Source organism: Phyllopteryx taeniolatus, chromosome 19 (assembly GCF_024500385.1).
Source record: "Phyllopteryx taeniolatus isolate TA_2022b chromosome 19, UOR_Ptae_1.2, whole genome shotgun sequence".
NCBI lineage: Eukaryota > Metazoa > Chordata > Actinopteri > Syngnathiformes > Syngnathidae > Phyllopteryx > Phyllopteryx taeniolatus.
The window spans coordinates 14,128,821-14,147,906 of NC_084520.1; the positions used below are offsets into that span (position 1 = coordinate 14,128,821).

At 44.7% G+C, this 19,086-nt stretch overlaps 1 protein-coding gene across 3 annotated transcripts in view; it reads left to right on the plus strand.

The window, feature by feature from the left end:
* nrg3b (neuregulin 3b) overlaps positions 1-19,086 on the plus strand; it is a 237,616-nt gene that overhangs the window by 55,122 nt on the left and 163,408 nt on the right. For 2 of the 3 annotated variants that reach the window (XM_061756160.1, XM_061756162.1), the window contains exon 2: positions 10,320-12,267. In XM_061756160.1, coding sequence (XP_061612144.1) covers positions 11,421-12,267 — 847 coding nt within the window. In that variant the 5' untranslated portion in view covers positions 10,320-11,420. Of the gene's footprint in view, positions 1-10,221; positions 12,268-19,086 lie in introns of those variants that run through there. The other variant, XM_061756161.1, reaches the window with a different exon arrangement.

Below are 19,086 nucleotides of genomic sequence, written 5' to 3' on the forward strand. Positions count from 1 at the left end.
AAACACCATAATGTTCCAACAAACCGTATAACTGAGTCTAATGAAAGTATGTTAGCTTAATGCTAACATATACTGTGAAGCCCCATAGGCGGGGAAACGAAAATTAGCATCGCTGTTACCGTAATTGTGAACCTTCAAATAACTGCCACTTTCACACACACACACACACACACACACACACACACACACACACAGAGCAGCAACACATAAAAACAGAGAATACAACAACAAACCTTCATCTCGCTCTTAATTACACTGCATCCGCTCCAGTAGAACTCAACGCTACCCGGTTGGTTGGGGCGCAACGTGATATGACACTGAAGCCACACTGTAGCTAATGTTGCGTCCGCTGAGTGCGCACTTCTATAGTGTCTCTCCGGGCTTCATCGAATGCGTTTGAAGCCATACGGCGGTTCGCTGCGTGTTTTTGCTTAGCTGAGGTAAACCTGACGAGATTACAATGATGAGAAAACCCACTCCCACCGGCTGACGGTGAAGTGCACATATTCTCATCCGTGTGCTGCTGCTGCAGGTCATGCAGGCGGCTGACAAAAGGTGTCCTTGCAGGTGGAGGGCGAGTGCACAGGAATGCTGCAGTAGGAACTGCCTCTCAATGATACTGAGGTTGAACATTTCAGCATCACAATCAGGAGTAAAATGTCTTTTTTCTTTTTCTCTCTTGTTTCAAAGTGAGCCGGCGACAAGCATCGTTTTGAAACATTCGCTGCGAGGTGTCTGTCGTGCAGAGAGCCCGGCAAATTAGTTCTGCTGCTCGTCATCCCGCTTAGCTGAGCGTCGCAGAGCGGGGAGGTGGGCGGGGCACGTGTCACTCATGTCAGATGTCACGCTTGGACAGCGGAGAAATCTCATTACCAAGGTGCCAGCTTTGCCGCCATCTGCTCCGTCATCCTTCGCTTTGCTTCGGCGCTAAGGGCTTCACAAATGCAACGTGCACACTACATTACAGCTTCATGACATCTGATAAGAGCTCTATCATAAAGATGATAATGCTCAGTTGTTAGAGACGGTTAATGTATTACTACAGTGAACTCCCACCTGTTCGCGGGGGCCATCCGCGGTATCGTGCTGTTTCTGTAAAACTCAAAGATGTCACAATATGGCACCAAAGGCCTGGCTGATAGTAAAGAGGTAATTAATGCCAAAAGAAGTATGTTAAAGTGATACATGTTGACTGGGAACTAAGATCTTTGTATGTCGGTGAGGATCTTAAGTTTAGCCCAGTTTTTGTTTAGCGCAAGTTATGGCGAGTGTTTGCTGCTTTGCCCTGCTGAGTGGCTATTAGCAAGCAAACAAACTATGGAGCTCTCGTTATTGCTTGGCAAATATCATATTTACAGATATCATTACGCCATATCAAGTCCTCCAAGGCCTTTCAAAATTGTCCAGATTACATTTCAGTTACATGAGTTTTCATGTTTTAAAGTTCTGCTTACATCAGACTTGTTAATTTGCAGAGGTGGGTCGAGTAGGTGAAAATTGTACTTGAGTAAGAGTACTCCTACTTAAGAATAATATGACTCAAGTCAATTTAATAAGTAGTCCAAATAATTACTTCAATATTCACTGAAAGAAACTACTCTCGTAGGCGATTTTGCCCAACAATACCACTTTATAACAATATTTTTTTCCCCCAAAAAATAAACTAAGGGAAATTCAGTCACAATAAATGGTCTTAAATTAATTTGCTTTGTTTACACACGTGAACCAGCACATTAGGCTCACCAGACAGATTAGTAATGATTTAATTATATATCATTTGATTATATTGAACTTTTATAAGCAATGCTGACGTGTTTCATTCGTCAAAAACAATGTGAGTGAATGTTTTGCCATCATAGTTCCTTTTGTCCTGGAGAAACAGTGTGCAGCAGGTTCTGGTTAGCCTGTGTGAAATCGCACTTTGCGTAACCAAATGACCCCCGCCTTACCTGCAGCGATCCCAGCTCCTCGCAGGTTGCCCACGTGCGACGCGTGTGCGCCGCTACCGCGCACATAAATTGAAGGGTGCAGCAGAAACGGGTGTCTTTGAATCACAAATGAGCTCGGCCTCGGTGACTCACTGGCCACTTTATTCAGACAGTCAAACACAATCACGTCTGGTCTTGGAATACTTTGAGTGACTCGCCAAAAATGTACATCGCATCAAGTCTAGTGAAAAAGCTGCAGAGGAAGCAAGTGTTTGTTTAATGTTCACCTCCTCATTAAGTCTGTTGTGGTGTTTTTGTGCGTGTGTGTGTGTGTGTGTGTGTGTGTGCGTGTGCGTGTGTGTGTAAAAACCTCACAGACGAGCCTCTGTATCATTTAATGTGCCAACTTCATTTCTTATAAATAGGACACCGGTCAGATGGGTGGGTACCACCTCTGGCCAATTAAGGAGGAAAATTTACAACAAACATCCCAAAGTCACTATCTAACAGTGCAGTCAATCCATGCATTATTAAGAAAGAGGTTGAATAATACATAAAGGCTGCTGTTTCCAAAATTATTCTTGTACTGTGTTTGGACGGTGCTGGCCTGCAGCTTGAATTAATGAGACAGAGGTGAGAACTTTGCTGCTTTCAACAGGGAAACAGGTTGAACAGGTCAAGAGCGTTCTAAGACCAGCTAAAATCCGAAGTGTTTTTTTTTTTTTTTTTTTCTCAATCGCAGGAATTTCAGAAACATTAACAGTAAAACGTCAAACGCCCCCCTCAGGTTGTTCAATTCAGAGTGACATGGATGAAGTACAGTGACGCAGCAAAAGGTCAGCAGCGAACGAACCCCCCACCTTAAAAATTGCAACAACAAAAAAAATGCAAAAGAAAAAAAACAACTTTAGAATGCGTAATGTCAGCATATCATGCAAGACTTCAGCAAAGGCTTACCACCAAATTTCCAAAAGAAGGAGCAGCTACAAGTGCTCTTGAAACCTCAGCGGCATTGATCTAAAGTTCCGATATGCCAAAGTTACGATTTCTCCGTATTTTGTTACAGGCAGTTGCCGTATGTTCCGCTGTTACGGAGAAGTTGAAAATGTTCCGGAGAAGCAATTTTGCACTTCAGCATAGAGCTGTACGATATAACGATATATATCGTAGTGAGATATAAAAACGTCTTCCGTGTGATATTTTAGTTGATAGCAAAGTTATTTTGATGTGTGGGGTATTGTTAGCTTTGTAGCTACACTAGTGTAGCGTCCGAGACGGTAACACAACAACGGTCACCTTTCTATTACCTCATCCTTGTGCCTCATTCTCCAGGCATGACCAGTCAACCCACACTTAATCCAACCGTTACCTTCGTGTAAAAGTTAGATTGAGCGTAAATTGGTTAGTCATGCGTGGGGATGACGTATTGAAGAGGCATCTTTTACTGTTTTGCTGGTCACTTGTGAGCTAAGTTCAATAAATGGAGTCTGTGCACTGTGCAAATGTAATGGAGGTTAACTTAAAGCAGTTTAGGCTTTTACATTGCTGGTTAGCGCATTTGCTCAACACAGAGGATGGTGATCCGAGCCTCGGGCAGGACTGCACCAGATGACGTGGGCTCCAAGGTAGAATCAGTTCCTGAGTTTCTGTGTGACGAGTGACTTTTGCCATACAGCTCGGACGTACACAAATGTTGTACTGTATGAAAAATGAATGGTTAATGTAACTGCAGCCAGGCTACTACATCAAATACTGAGTTACAGCGCTGTTAGAGGCGCATGGATGTCAATAATATTGTACATTACAATGTACACAACAGTGTACATTCCCTGAAAAGTCGTTGTACTACCGGATATTTTAAATTGTATTTTCCACTAGATGTTTGTTTTATTGTATTTTATCTATCAATATTTTTTTCTATGTGAAATGTGCTTTATAAATTCCCAAAAATTGCCATTCATGTAATTGTAAGGAAAAATACTACATTGGGATATACTGTATATGTATGTATATGTGTATACCAGAATATAAATATCGGGATATCGTACAGCACTACTTGCGGCATTGTTAAAGTCATGTTGGCATTAGGTCATCATACATTTAAGTATATTTAATACTTCATATTAAAAATATTAGGTTTGTTATTAGGAGCCTTTCTAATGGTGTTTGTTTGTTTCGGCTCGGACGCAAGTGTTTCTGACAATATTGAAATATTCCTAAAAAATACTCAATTGTATTAGTACGATTTTTACACTTGTATGATATGTTATTACTTCACTGCATTGTTAAGTTTGTATGTATTTTCTGTGTTTCCCACTCAAAAAGCTCCCTCCAAGAAATGACTGTTTTCTTAGTTTATCATACAGTATTTATACTAACCCGAGACGTGACCTGCTCTTGAGCGATATGACGAGATAAAGCGCTCGTCAATAATTCGATGGAGGTCGGCTCAGTGGGTGTGTGTGTGGGGGTGGGAATCGGTCAGCTAATCAAGTAAAGTGAGTCCAAGTATTGGCTCTTTGAGGCATTAAAGCAAACAAATGGAGCGTGAAGGACGCAGTGATGAACATCGCTATAGTTGAGGGGGAAATAAACGGCCTACTGGGTTTTAAGCGCAGCACACTTTTTTTTTTTTTATCACAATAGCAGGAGCGTAACCGTTTATAAAGGAAATCCAAGCATGCAAAATTAGACGCCGAAATATTTCAACGATGTCACGTAAGATCTAAAGCTGCCATTCCACTTTGGGGGCTATATCCGCAGGAAACATCAACGCTGATAGATGGATGTTTTGGTAAGCATCATTTCTGAGCTCCTCGGCTGTGTTTTTGGTGCCATGCACCAACGCACAGCGTGAAACTGATTGAGCCTCACTGGGTACGTGATGACTATGCCAACCTTTTAAAAAGAAAATGCGCTGACAAGAATGAGGCAAGCCCTGGTAGAGGAGAGAACATGCACAAAGGACCGTTGTCGGAAACAACACTCGGCATGTCGGGGCTTCTGTGAAGAGTGGCAGCACGGCCTGTTGTATTAAGACTGATGACCGTTGGTCGTTGTCCAATGACTCACGAGTGACCATGAGGCGACGCAGTGGTATGGCCTCCAGCTCTATTATTTGACCTTTACCCTCCAACGAGACGCCTCTAACTGGACACGCTTTTGCTATTGTGGCAAAGTAAGAAAATGGAAAGATGTTCGAGTGGCTTTATCTCACTAGCTGGCCCGTCAGTGACGTCTTGACCAAGCTTTCAAGCAGATCTCGTCGGGCGGAAAGGCTTTTAAACGTAGAGGAAAAATGTGAACAAGCTCTTGTACATTCTTCTTTCAAAAGCATTGATCCCACAGGATTTAAGGTTCCTATGAATGCAACCAGGCAGAGAAGCATGGTTGCTGCAGACCAGTTCCCTGAAAGCCAACCGTCAAAGGTTGAACGTAATGACACCCAGAAAAATAGTTGCCTTCAAGCAAAGATGGATGAACGGAGCTCCGCACAATGGTGCCACAAAACCTCCTGAGATGATGTATTAATTATCCAGCTGCTGTCTCCGTGAGTAGACATTAGCCTGGCGAGAAACCTGCAGCTAGGTCCTTAGTGACTTGGGACAAAGGAGCAGAAATAGTGTAGATGTCCAGTGACACAAAACAATCCCTGAGTCAGGTGGCGTTCATAGTGCTGCCAATGGGATTAAGCTTCTTATTTAACCCCAGTTGGAAACGGGTGAACCCCATTAAGCATAATCCCATTTTACAGCGTTGGATACCGAAAAATGTATTTCACCCTTTATGCTTTATGAAGGAAGTCACGGGAAGGATGGGAGGAATTATTTCCATTGTTACTGCACAGGATAGACTTTTTGCTGCACTATGAACCAGTGGAACGATACGGTCACCTTGACCTTGGGAGTAGAAGACGAGGTGATAGCCAAGGTCAAAACAGGCGTTATGACCACAATCATCCTTTTAAACAAACTATATGCGACAAAAACAAAAACAAAAAAACTTAGAAAATGCAAACTGGTGCTCTGAAAAGCATGTCCTTGTGTCAAGATTATAAAGGGCTCAAGTGGGTTGTATCATCAGGTTTCTGAGAATAAACCACGTTTTGCTCTTTCTGGTATTTGGTCAACAAAGGGAACTCACCCTTCTTGGTGTTGTACTTTACATTTGGAGACTGTCATGTGAGTTGAGGCACTGAGCTCGTTTCTGTCTGAGAACTCATAAATACTTTTTCATCATCTCACACAGGCAAACAGAAATTTCCACAACAGGAGTGAATCATGTTATGGCAACGTAATCGGAGTGAATCATGTTATGGCGTTGGATTTGAGAGTGGCTTTATACATTGTGTACTTGTATGGCGACACGTATCGCATCAGCGCCTCGCTGATGGAGATGAGCATGCCTCATCTTTGTGTTCGTCCTGTGATTGACGGGCGGGGATGCGCTCCGGCGGGATCGACTCCAGCGGCTCTGTGACCCTGAACAGGACGAGCCGCGCAGCGAATGAACGGACGGATTGAAGATGTGCTTCTAATCAATGCGGAAACGTGTCATACGGGTGAATACATACACCTGTTGTCATGCTGCAGAAAAGCCCCCAAAAGATACACCAGTCTGACTAAATGGTTGTTCCCGAGAGATCACCGACTGGAGATATCTGTGGTGGTAAGAAAAGAAGTGACTTTAAATGCGATTCGGACGGCGCAATCAATACTCTGACGGGAGTTGCCGTCGTCGAAATAAAGTGAACACCCAAAGCTCTTTTTGATGTGACCTTATCCTGTCGGTCTTGGGGTAAACACACTTCCATACAGTTAATTCTCAACTCGCGCTTCGGTCCCATAAGCGCCAGCTAACCCTGGCCTATCTCAGAAATTACATTCAGCCCGGAATACTCCCTTGTATTTAGCTCGGCATGGGACTCCACAGGCGGCACGATTACGGCTTCCTGCTGCTCTTTGTTCATTTGTCAAACTTTGATATGCATCTTTTAAATGAATGAACTGTCTGTTTCTCATCCCGACATGGATTTGACATAATCGGAACTCACTTTATGAATAGATGTTATTGCTGCTCACATGACTATGCGGAATCATCAGATCATGAACAGCCTCAGACACTATGACAGCCTCCTTAGTTTAAAAGCAACTTCTGAGCAGGACTGCATATATAAAGAATCATCTGTATAGCGTAGAAGTAATTAGTAGGAATTTATACATGTGAAACACCACGACTGCGTTTGAAATCCCTCCCTAGCCGCTTTATAGCGCTATATATAGTTAAGTCGCCATTTCTTCCTGATGTGTGGTGAGTGCAGTGGCACCTCGATTTAACGGCCCCCTATTTAACGGACAGCAAATAGGGTCCAGTCGGAACTCAAACTCACCCCTTTCATGTACTAGTGAGGTAAATTGGGATTAACTTTAAAACTTTTCAAACATTTTAAAAGTTTTTAAAATATTTATTTAGAGATGCGGTGCAGTGATGCAGACTCTGATTCGGTCAGTCGTGAGCCCAATGGTAAAGCTCTCAATTTACTGGCCCATCTACATCGCCTATGGTCACGAGCTGTGGGTCATGACCGAAAGAACAAGATCGCGGGTACAAGCGGCCGAAATGAGTTTTCTCTGCAGGGTGTCTGGGATCTCCCTTCGATATAGGGTGAGAAGCTCGGTCATCCGGGAGGGACTCAGAGTCCCCCCGCATCAAGAGGAGCCAGATGAGGTGGTTCGGGCATCTGGTTACGATGCCCCCCCGGACGCCTCCCTGGTGAGGTGTTCTGGGGACGTCCCACCGACTTGCGAGACTGTCTCCTGGCTCGCCTGGGAACGCCTTGGGATCCCCCCCCCCCACCCCCCCCTGGGAAGAGCTGGATGAAGTGGCTGGGGAGAGGAAAGGCTTCCCTTCTTCAGCTGCTGCCCCTGCGACCCGACCTCGGATAAGCAGAAGAAGAAGATGGATGGATATATTTATTTTTAATGATTTTGTACTGCACTGGGTATTTTTAGCCCATGGAAAAAAAAGTACAAAACATGAATATTGTACTGGAATGGTGCTTTTAGGCCACAAAAAAAGTGCAATTTAACGGACAATCGAATTTAACGGACCACCCCTCCCTCTATTAGTCCATTAAATCGAGATTCCACTGTATAGGTTATCAACGAATCTGGAAAATTTTCTGAGTAACCCATGGTCACTAGAAAAGCAATACATCCCATGATGCACTGTGTCGATTCAAGCACAGAAATATCTTGGATATAAGCAAATTAACGTGTCACAACATGGATGGACATAAAGTGCTTTGTCTCTATTCAATTGGTTACATACGCTCGTCTTGAAACAATATCATGTCTCGCTAAATGATGTTAATTATATAGTCCGTAAAGCAGTCCGCAAGCTCTGTTGGTCACTGCACCCCTCAGCCCCAATGCAAGCGGACTGTAACAATGAGGAACCAACAAATATCTAAAGTTTTTGCCATCGAAGCTGACTAAATTCTCATGAGATTAGACATTTACTGTAAAGAAAAAAAAAAAAACTGTGAAGATGCAAATGATTTCTGGGAGTTAGCCTTTCAAAAATTGCATAATTTTGGGGTCACTTGCGGGGGAATGAACTAGATTACCACCAGCAGTTGCGATCTCGGCTCGGAGTGAATGCTCGGTTTTAAATCACAATTTTTTCCGCCCACTCTGACCTAACTTTCTTCACCCTCCTCATCCTCTTCTTATCTCCCCCAACTTGTTTGCCTCATCACATACATTATACGCATACTAATTATTGCAGTGTCACCCCACCATCCCTCCTCGTATTCTCCTGTGCGTAAATATTTCCACGCCTCTGCTTTCATATGTCACGGCAAAATCAATTTAACAAGAAAACACAGACATTTTAAAAAAAAATTACGTCTGCCATCATGCATCTTTTCGCTGACGCTCTTTTACAATTTGAGAGAATTGCAGCTTGTTGTCGAAGGCAGTCAGGTATATCTGCCGAGACCTAACTTGCCGCCTAATAAAAAAAAAAAACAAGAAGCCTGTTTTTTCTTGTTTTTATGTTTGGGGTGTGACAGCAACATAAATGATGCACAGAGTAAAGGATAACAGTAAAGATGTAACAGCATCGCAATGTGTTTGCGTCGATTGTGCATGAGATTAGCTGGGATGCAAGTTTTGTTGTGGTTGCAAACTTTTGATGTTGAGGCATGAGAATGAGCCCATTATTATTTCATGGAAGAAGTCCTTTTCAATTAGACATAATTGCGTGAATGCTGAGAATTGAGTGTGCGCACTTGTTGTGCGTGCTCATGTATTTTCTCATTATCAGAGTGTGTGTTGCCCTGAAAAGGAAATACTTTTATTCCTAGTTTGTGAATGCTGACAATCAAGTGTTCACACTAGGACTGTTTTCTTCCTGAGACATTTGTTTTCTTATAATTGTGTGAATGCTGAGAGCAAATTGTGTGATTATTCGATCAATAGTAGGACCGATTCTAAAAAGATTCGATCGTGACAGCCCTACTCAGACTCAACTTTGGTGCCTCTGCAACATCTATTTTTGTCCTTTCTGAGAATATAAATACTGCTGTTTGTCAGTAGTTTTGAATTTTTTTTAAATTATTATATACAGCACAAGCATTCAGACTCATGTTTTCCATCCGCATTTTCTTGTTTTTATCCTTTTTTTTTTCTTTCTTCCCCCCTCAAAACAAGGTTAAAGGTAACTTTTGTGCATCAATGTTGTGACTAAGCGTCTCATCTCTGCCACTTTGGGGGGCTTGTTGTATTGCATCTTAGGACTGCTGTCATGCAATAAGCAACGTGGTAGCCCCCCATCATCATTATCCCCATTATCCATGCATCGCAAACAACACACGTGCAGCCGTGGAGCTTTAATTATGATCTAGCTTGAGGGTGTTCCCCCCCCCCCCCCCCCCCCCCACTCGTAACGAGATTTGCGTAGCATTAAAACTTGGCTTGGCTGTGAGCCTAAAACAATGCTAAAATAAGCATGTTGCCCATGAAAGTCTCAACTTGAAGTAGGACTCCAAGTCGCTCATAAATTCTGATGCTGCCGTTTGGTTCGTTGGAAGCCTGGCGCCTCCCTCCTCCTCATCCTCTCTCTCCCTCCCTTCATCCCTCCCCTCCCTTGGGTGTGTCTGTGCCATTCCTCTCCATGCAGCGTGAGTGTGTGTGTGTGTGTGTGTGTGCGCGCGCGCGTATATGTACACGTGTGTGTGCGCGCGCCGCCGCTGTTGCCGCCTCCCTCCCACCCTTCCTTCTGCCTCCCATCTGCATCTGCTGCAGAGCTTAGCCAACACGCATCTCTAACAGCACTCTCTCATCATCTTTTTCCTCTTTTTTTTGGTTTTTTTTTTTTTTGCACCAGCAGCCATGGAGACGAGACAATCGCCAGGTGTCACTTTCGGAGTGTTGAGATCGGCGGCCGGGACGCACGGGGACGCATCACTGGATTGAGCCAGCTGTCCGTCGCTCCCTCTCTCGCAAGCCCTGTCTCAGCCTCCAGGAACAGCCGCCGCGGCATCGTTTTCCCCCCTCGACCCCTCCTCTCCTCTTCATCTCCCATTCTGCTGCTTGCGCCACTGTGGGAATGCGGCTGAGGTGAACCGGTCGTAAAGGTGTCTACGAATTCACTGTCCTCGCACCAGGAGCGGATTTATTTGCAGAGGAGAGTGGCGGGCTGGTCGGACACCCACCGACCATAAGCCCCCCCCGCCCCCCACTAGGGAACCTACCCGGCTGTCACTCCAGGAAAGCAAAAGTGTAACCCCCGGATCAGTTGGATCAGCACCATCTTGTTTGAAACTTCACCTCTATACTGGATTACTTGAGAAAAAAGATTCAAGTGGGTGATGCAAACTTGAACTTGGATGATCGAACTGAACAAGCGGCGGCAAAAAGGGCATGACAATTATTTTTAAGCACCCGAGCACGCACATGGATTTACAGCTCTGATCTCCGCCACCTCGCAACGGATCAATACCCAATGTTTTTTGTTTTTGGTTTTGTTTTTTCTCAAAACAAGGGAGCGAATCATCTTGGGATTTATCATCGCTTTGTTTGAGGCGCCCCCTCACCCTTGCTTCCGTCCTCCAGCCTTCCATCTCACCTGTGCATAACCTGCGAGTTTATGTGTCTGTGTGTTCCTGTGCATGCGTGTGTTTGCTTCCTTGTCCGCCAGAGGGAGTGCGGGTTGTGTGTTGCTTGTCTGCATGTGAGTGCTGTGCCAGCGTTTAATTAGTTGTTCCCTGAATGTGTGTGAGTGTTAGATGTGCCACAGTAATGCTTTAAAGGCGTGTGCATGCATATGTGTGCGTATATCCAAATGTATACATTGAGATATATATAGGCTTGTTGTGTATGTAAGATGTGCCGCTTTCTTTCTCCACCATCCGTTCCTTCTATACGCCCCTCAATCTTTTGGCAACGTGTTTGACCTCCAAAAGCTTCCAGAGAGACCGAAAGCAGGATGAGCGAGCACTCCGGTGCGAGCACTCTGGTGGCCATGACGCTGGAGGAGCCGGGGGCCGAGCAGGCGTCCCCCCGAGCCCCGGGCCCCCTTCGCTGTGGCCCCTGCGCTGTGTGGCCTCGCCAGCAGACCTGGCTGTGCGCCGTGCCCTTGGTAATGGGCTTTGTGGGCTTAGGCCTCAGTCTCATGCTGCTCAAATGGATCGTGGTGGGATCCGTCCAAGACTACGTCCCCACAGACCTGGTGGATCCCAAAGGTAGCATGGGACAGGATCCAATATTCCTCTCCAAACCCAGTGCCATGCCCAAGGGGCCGGACATTCCCACCGTTACCACGTCTGCCGCCTCAACCACAGCAGTGGTTTCCACGACAACGCCTCTAGCCGCCGACGGGACTGCCCCGGCGCCGAGAACTCGATCCGGGCCGCCGGCGAACCACTCGGCCAATGGCAGCGCCGCCGGTGGCGAAGGAAACCGAACCCCGCACCTTCACAACCGCGTTGGCACCCGGGTCGGTGGGACCGCTGTGACCACGTCCACCACCCGCGCCCCCCGACTCACGCCGCCGCCCAGCGGGAAGGAAGTGACCCCTCGCAGCACGGTCAGGAAAGGAAGCGCCGTCGTCGGTGGGCGCAACGGAGCCGGCCACTCGAAGCCGGGACAGACCCTCTCCACCACCGAGGCCTCCGCAACCTCCAGCACGACCACCACCACTGTGAGGATCACCACTAAGGTCCAGACAACCACCTCTCAGCCGCCCCCACCCCCAGTGAAGCCCACGTCTCGCTGGACCCACGGGCGTCAAGGAAAGGCCCCGGCGACGCGACCGCACCACCGCTTCCGAACACGTGAGTTACTGATTTTTCAGAATCGCTTCGTTACCTCCAACTCCGCATGGCTGCTTTAGACGATCCATACTGGACCTAAATGGCAGCTGTGGGCTAATAATGGAACACTACCAATAATCACATGAGTGAACTGGATTAAATATGACTCAGGGTCTGAGAATGTAAATCATAGCTATTATTAAGCTCCTGGGAAGTGGATATTGGACAGATTAACATTAATTGTATTCTTCGGCCCAAACCGATACCTCTGGGTTTTCACCCCTGTCTTTCTCTTTCACTTATGCATTAATCCGATAAACATCTTACCTCCGTAAGATTGTCTTTCCTCCTTGCAAAGCGTAAGAACCTGTTTCGTCAGATACTTTGGGACGGGTTCTGCGATCGAGGGCGGGGCCTGTTTATCGTGCACGGAGATAACAAGTGAGGCATTGGAGGGGTGAAAGGTGAGCTGTCACCTCCTGACCGTCGTCTGAGTCTGACGTAGTGAGACCGCCTCGCATCCCGTTTTGACGAGAGGCTGGAGATGTCGTAGGTGAGAAGACGATTGTTGCAGCTTTTGCTGCTGAGAGGGCGGAGGAAACCGGGATGTATGGATGAGATTAAAGTTGCGAAGGATGAGTGAAATGAAGAAAACAAGCACAAAAGAGGTGCAAGAGGAATAGTAAAGATGGGGAGAGAACAGGAGACAGACCGAAGTGATGGCAGATGGAGGGAACTAAGAGAGGGCGGAAAAGAAGGCTTGAAAGTGAGGAGGCTGCAGAGTTTGCATATTTAGCCTTATCCAAAGACAGACGGCTTCCCCATTATTAATTTGATGAGGGTGCATTGCAAGGTGCAGGCAGGATGAACATGTTAACATACTCACACTCATTCTGACACGATTTGGTTTCTCAGTTTCGAAACGAATTTTGACCTAGCTTCTTTTTCGTCATTCGACTCAATAGTGAAGTCACACACTATTTATATCGAAATAGAATATGGAATTCCATTGCTTTTTCCATGTTTCTGTTTACATACATACTGTCCTTTTACCCAGATGTATTAATGGCATCGACTGCACAGGTGAGTGGTAATCAAATGACCCAATTTCCTTCCACATACAGTAGTGTCCTGCATAGTTTCCTTTATAGTCGTATTTAATGATCGAGTCTTTGTGGGCCGGACAGTGTTGTGCATAGTGAACAGATAGCGTCCTTCACAGTGTCCTGCATGTTATTCTAGCCTATATGTTTGTAGTAGCACAATTTTGGCACATATTGATCTTTTTTTAGACGGTAAAATAGTTTAGACTGAAACACCTGCGCCTCTGCTGGCTGTTTCCAAGCAGTGCACTCCATATTACCTCGCTGCACTTCATCAATCAATGGTCCAAAAAATTGACAGCATTCTTAACAATCAGTCAACATCTCCAGTTGAATTAGATTAGCAAAAGCAAAATGGTGGGCCGCCAACCACTTAGGTAGGCTAATTTGTTTCAGAATTGAACTGTAAGGCAGACATGCTAATCAGTCATCCGCCGTGCTGCCCACTTGATTTCTATTCATCTCCGTAACTCAACTGTTTCAAAATATTATTTGCCGTATTGATTTCCGCTACTGGCGGCACGGTGGCCGACTGGTTAGAGCGTCAGCCTCACAGTTCTGAGGACCTGGGTTCAATCCCCGGCCCCGCCTGTGTGGAGTTTGCATGTTCTCCCCGTGCCTGCGTGGGTTTTCTCCGGGCACTCCGGTTTCCTCCCACATCCCAAAGACATGCATTAATTGGAGACTCTAAATTGCCCGTAGGCATGACTGTGAGCGCGAATGGTTGTTTGTTTCTATGTGCCCTGCGATTGGCTGGCAACCAATTCAGGGTGTACCCCGCCTCCTGCCCGATGACAGCTGGGATAGGCTCCAGCACGCCCGCGACCCTAGTGAGGAGAAGCGGCTCAGAAAATGGATGGATGGATTGATTTCCGCTACTCTGTATTAAATATTACACTTTAGAAACAAATAATCCATTAATGCAGTCTTGACTGTAAATATCTGTCAAACATGTGATACTGGAAGAGCCCTTGTGTGAGCATCAGTGCACACTACACGTTTGCCATTGAAGGCTTAGACAAACATTGTAAAGCTGCAAACCCATCAAGCCTTTGACATTTTACAAACACTATTGACATCACTCAGCTGCCCCCTTATGACCCACCAGTGTAAAAACAAACACCCCCCCCCCCCCCCCCGGTTTCATTTGCAACAAATAGTGGCGACAGTTTCTTTATTGAAGCAATTGCTTGTTTGGAGGGCATGTTCACGATGTCAGAGCAGTGTTGATGATACATTACCAGCAATGATATTTCCCCCATTGGAGGCACCGTGGTTCAATATGTGCCACAAAGTGGGCGTGTTGGGAGTTAATCTCTTTAGCCGAGGGGTTATACTCTGTAATGCTGTCGATGCGCACGGCCCGGGATGCCTTGCATGAATGACGACGACTGGGGGCTAATCGTTCCATGAACAAATAGCGCTCGGCTGCGGGAATCGGGCTTAACAAGTTAGTTCAAAGTAATTTCCTGACTTCAACTTGACTTCACTTGTTTCAAAGTATGCAAACAAATGTTAGATTGATCTTGTGAAAATCCTACAAAAGGACTCAAATGTTTTGACAGAGATGACCAAAGATATAAAAATGGTTTAGTTTAGGCAGTGGGGGCCTATAAAACATTCATTTTTAAGTAAATGTCTTCTAAAGTTGACACGCCACAGAGAAATGTTGTTAACAACCCACCCAAATTTGAATGATTACAAAAAAATCCAGTACAGTATGTTTAAGGGTTAGAGGACTTCAAAATCATGACAAATCAATCCATTGGCGCCGCTCCCAAACTGACTTCCACTTTGTCAAGCATCTTTCTTATGAGTCGCAAAAATATAAAGCCTCTGCTGGGTGGAATATATCCCACCGGCTCGTCACGGAGCTTTCCATGCCGCGGTGAGAGCTGTGAGCCGCCAGCTAGCTCGCAAGCTAACAGGCTTCCAGGGTTCCTCTCTCGTCTTGGCTTTCCTGTGGCGTCACCACCTCTCTCGCCAATTTAAATAACATTGCCAAGCTGTTCTGTAAATTGTGGCGTCCAGGGAGTATGTGTTTTCGGGGCGTAGGCTTACCTAGCTAGCTAACTGCACGCTGTAGTGGTAGAAATGGGTTTCGGAATAACAACTAAGTAACTCGCAATTGCGGCGGACAACCACCGCTGCGAACGAAGGCGCTTGGCCCCGCCCCCCTCCAAAAAAATCAGGATAACGGAAATGGTGAAAGAGTTTAACGCTTTATCTCAGTACTACATTGTTCTGTCTTTGCGTGTTTTCAGCAATTATCTTCAAACACGTATAATGCATTTAGAAACACTTCTCTGCATTCACTTTACAGGGTCTTAGCCATTTTAATCACTTTTAATATGCACCATTTTGAAACTACGTTCACAAAGATGCTCATATTGATGTCATGTGAGTTAAATATACTACAGAGTACTTTTTTAAATGACTAGTTGTAGTATTACATTTCCCTTTCCATAACCTTTGAAGCAAATTACTTTTTTTAATTCTTATAAAAACCTTCCTTCCATCCTTTTCAGAAGCTAACGTCCTAATTTCTTTGATAAATCAGCCTCTTTTTAAAGCATGGCTGTATTAGCTCGCTGAAATATCTTGTAGTTATGTGCAATGCGCTGTGTTAAAAATGTAATGTAATACCACAACAGAATAAAAGGTCTGCGCTGGTGATGAAATACTGTGCAAAGCACGGCTCCAGGTGCTTTTTTTCGCCCCGTATCCGCATCCAATTGATATACTATATTGTTAAGTTGTGGAATAATACACTTATGTTTGCTTAATATCAGATTCTACCGCTAAACCCACTGCAAAAGCTCTAAATAAATCGCAGTCCAATTGTGATGTCATTTCCCACCACTTATACTTATTCTGTGATAACCTCCCCCTCCATTTTTTTTTGTCTTTTGTGCTTCCCATTTCCTTTTATTCTTGCTGTCATGAGCGTATGGCAAAACTGGCACACTTGTGAACATAGAGACGAGCAAGGGAATATGAGTGTGCGTACAAATACTCCGTCATCTGTTTTTTTTCTTTGTGTGTCTGCTATTGAGCTTATTACACACCACACACTCTCAAGTCTCTTGTTGCCACCCTTATTGGCTCAGAGGCGGGAAATAACAGGAGCCTAAAGCTCCGCTCGATGAGTGCTAGTCAGGAGAAACAATCGGGGGAGGAGGCGTGTTGGCCCGATGCCCATTTTGCTCTAATCACTGAATATGATGCCACACGGCCTCCTCTTGTTTGTTGAAGTTGCCCTTTAATCAGTTCAATTGATGCTTCCTCAAGTCAATCAGCATCTTCAAAGCAATTTTGCTTTGAGGTGAAAGTTTGGTTTGGAATGGTGAAACCCTGTTTTGGCTCGTCGGCACGTTTTATGGTTCAAATTGATACAGGAGCTGGAAGACATGGAAAATATCGACAAGATTGAAGCGTTTGAAATCTCTGGTGGGGACAAAATCCAATTACTGAATAACATACTGGCGAAATATGAAGATGTTCACGAGAATTGAATTGGCTCTTTATTGCTACATCTACAACACCAATTCCAAAGAAGTTGCGACGTTGTGTTAAACATAAATAAAAACAGAATACAATGATTTGCAAATCATGTTCAACCTACATTTAATTGAATACACTACAAAGACAAGATATTTAATGATTGAATGTTGTTAAAAGAAAAGGTGATGTAACGCAGTGGTAAACATGACCCTGTCCCATCTTTTTGGGAACGTGTTGTTGCAGCCATACAATTCCAAGTTAATGATTATTTGTTAAAAACAATAACGTTGATCAGTTTGAACATTAAATATCTTGTCTTTGCAGTGTATTCAATTAAATATAGGTTGAACATGATTTGCAAATCATTGTATTCTGTTTTTGTTTATGTTTAACACAACGTCCCAACTTCATTGGAATTGCGGTTGTACATCAGTTGTCATTTTTGAATAATCCTACAGGGGGCAAAATCTTATAGTGACTCGAAAATGTACCGAAATATAAGAACGAAATGAATCTGATGTACAGTATGTGTCACCCATCCACGAGTGTATGACTACGAGTAAAAAAAAAATTGTAATTAACAAACCAACAAACACCAATCCAAACGATACAACTCACCTTCATGCTTGGTAGAGACAGGTCTCACCTATAATAAAAGGAGACATGCTTTGACTTCTGATTGCGTTTCCCGTTGAGTCACGATCAAGTTAAAGTGATTTTTGATTTGTTAAAATAGGTGCGAAAGTGTCAAGGTTTGTACACCTTGCATTGAATCCAGAGGTTGTGATGCAGCAAACTAGTTTGCTGGAACAACACCATTCAACATAAAGACTTTGATCAGCTTCATCAGCGCAGTTTTGGCCTCTGTAAGCCATTTGCCCTCACAAATTCCATTCTGTCCTGAATATGACATCAAGCAGGCAGAGCTCTGACTGGCACTGATTGGATCGGGCGCAGTCACAATAAGCCCATGCCAGAGTGAGCGAGCGATCTGAATTGGTAACAAAATTATATTTGAGTCTGCTCAAATCATGCCACCGTCAGAAGTCAAAAGTCAGCCAGATATTGGGCCACTGCAGTCTACCAGATTGGGGGGGGGGGAAGAATGATGAGAGTGACACAGGCACCGGTTTTCTTGAAAAAATAAAAAAGAACACAAACTGGACACGCAAGCCCCTGATTTTTGTTTTTTCCCTGACTATACATAAAGCCTTGCAAGAACCTAGAGCCTAGAACCAGTGGAGCGTGTAAAGGGGATTAATAACAAAGATAGAAATCCAGTTTCTCTCTCTCTCTCTCTCTCTCTCTCTCTCTCTCTTTCTCTCTCAGGAGGTCAGGCTCAGATTTACCTTCATTCCTCCTGGGACTTGCTGGGATGGTTTGTTGGGATGGATCCCCGTAGCTCGCGGAGAGGCACTTTGGCACTACTTTTTATTGCATCAGGCTTAGTTACTAAGGAACTTTAAGCCCTGCCTTTACTTTCTTCTATTAGTTCGAGAGCTGCTGACTTTGTAGTTACAAAGCGATGCTGTAAGCCTCCAAAATTGTGGCTCATGCTGCTCACTTGCAAGTTGAATCTTGATTATCTAATAGTGTATATCAGTATCAGCAAAGTGTAAATATGTTTGGACAACGCAACAGGAATGATTCTTACCCAAGTATTGCTTGGAGGAGGTGCCGCAAAAGAAACAACGCTTTGGACATGCTACACTGTGCTATTAATTCGTTTGACACTGCGTGCCAACTTGAGCTCTTTGGCTTCGCAATTATCAACACATTAAAACAAAAACAAAATATCCTCAAAGTATTTGCATAACATCCCATGGTAAAATATGCGAGCATACATTCCCCTCTTTCAAATTAATGAATACCGCACAAGAGTCTGCTCTGTTGGCCTTGGACATCTTAGCTAGCGGAGACACTTGACACTGATGGGCACCAATTACAAAGCAGAATACATCAGTGTATTCAGCGGGGCAAGCCTGCAGACAAATTATCCCGGACTGACAGGCTCAGCGAATATGTGGAATTTTGTGGAAATTGATCCCAGTGCCCTTTCCGTTGCAAGTGCCGAGCACGGCCCACTGACTCTCGACGAATCAATAAAGTAGAAAGAGGAGGGCGGGAGGCGGCAGACCCTGGGGTAATGAGAGCTGCGCTTAAAGAGACAAACAAGATTGTGTTTGGGAATGCAGAGACGGTCTGAAAATGTAGTTAATGGGGGCAGAGGACT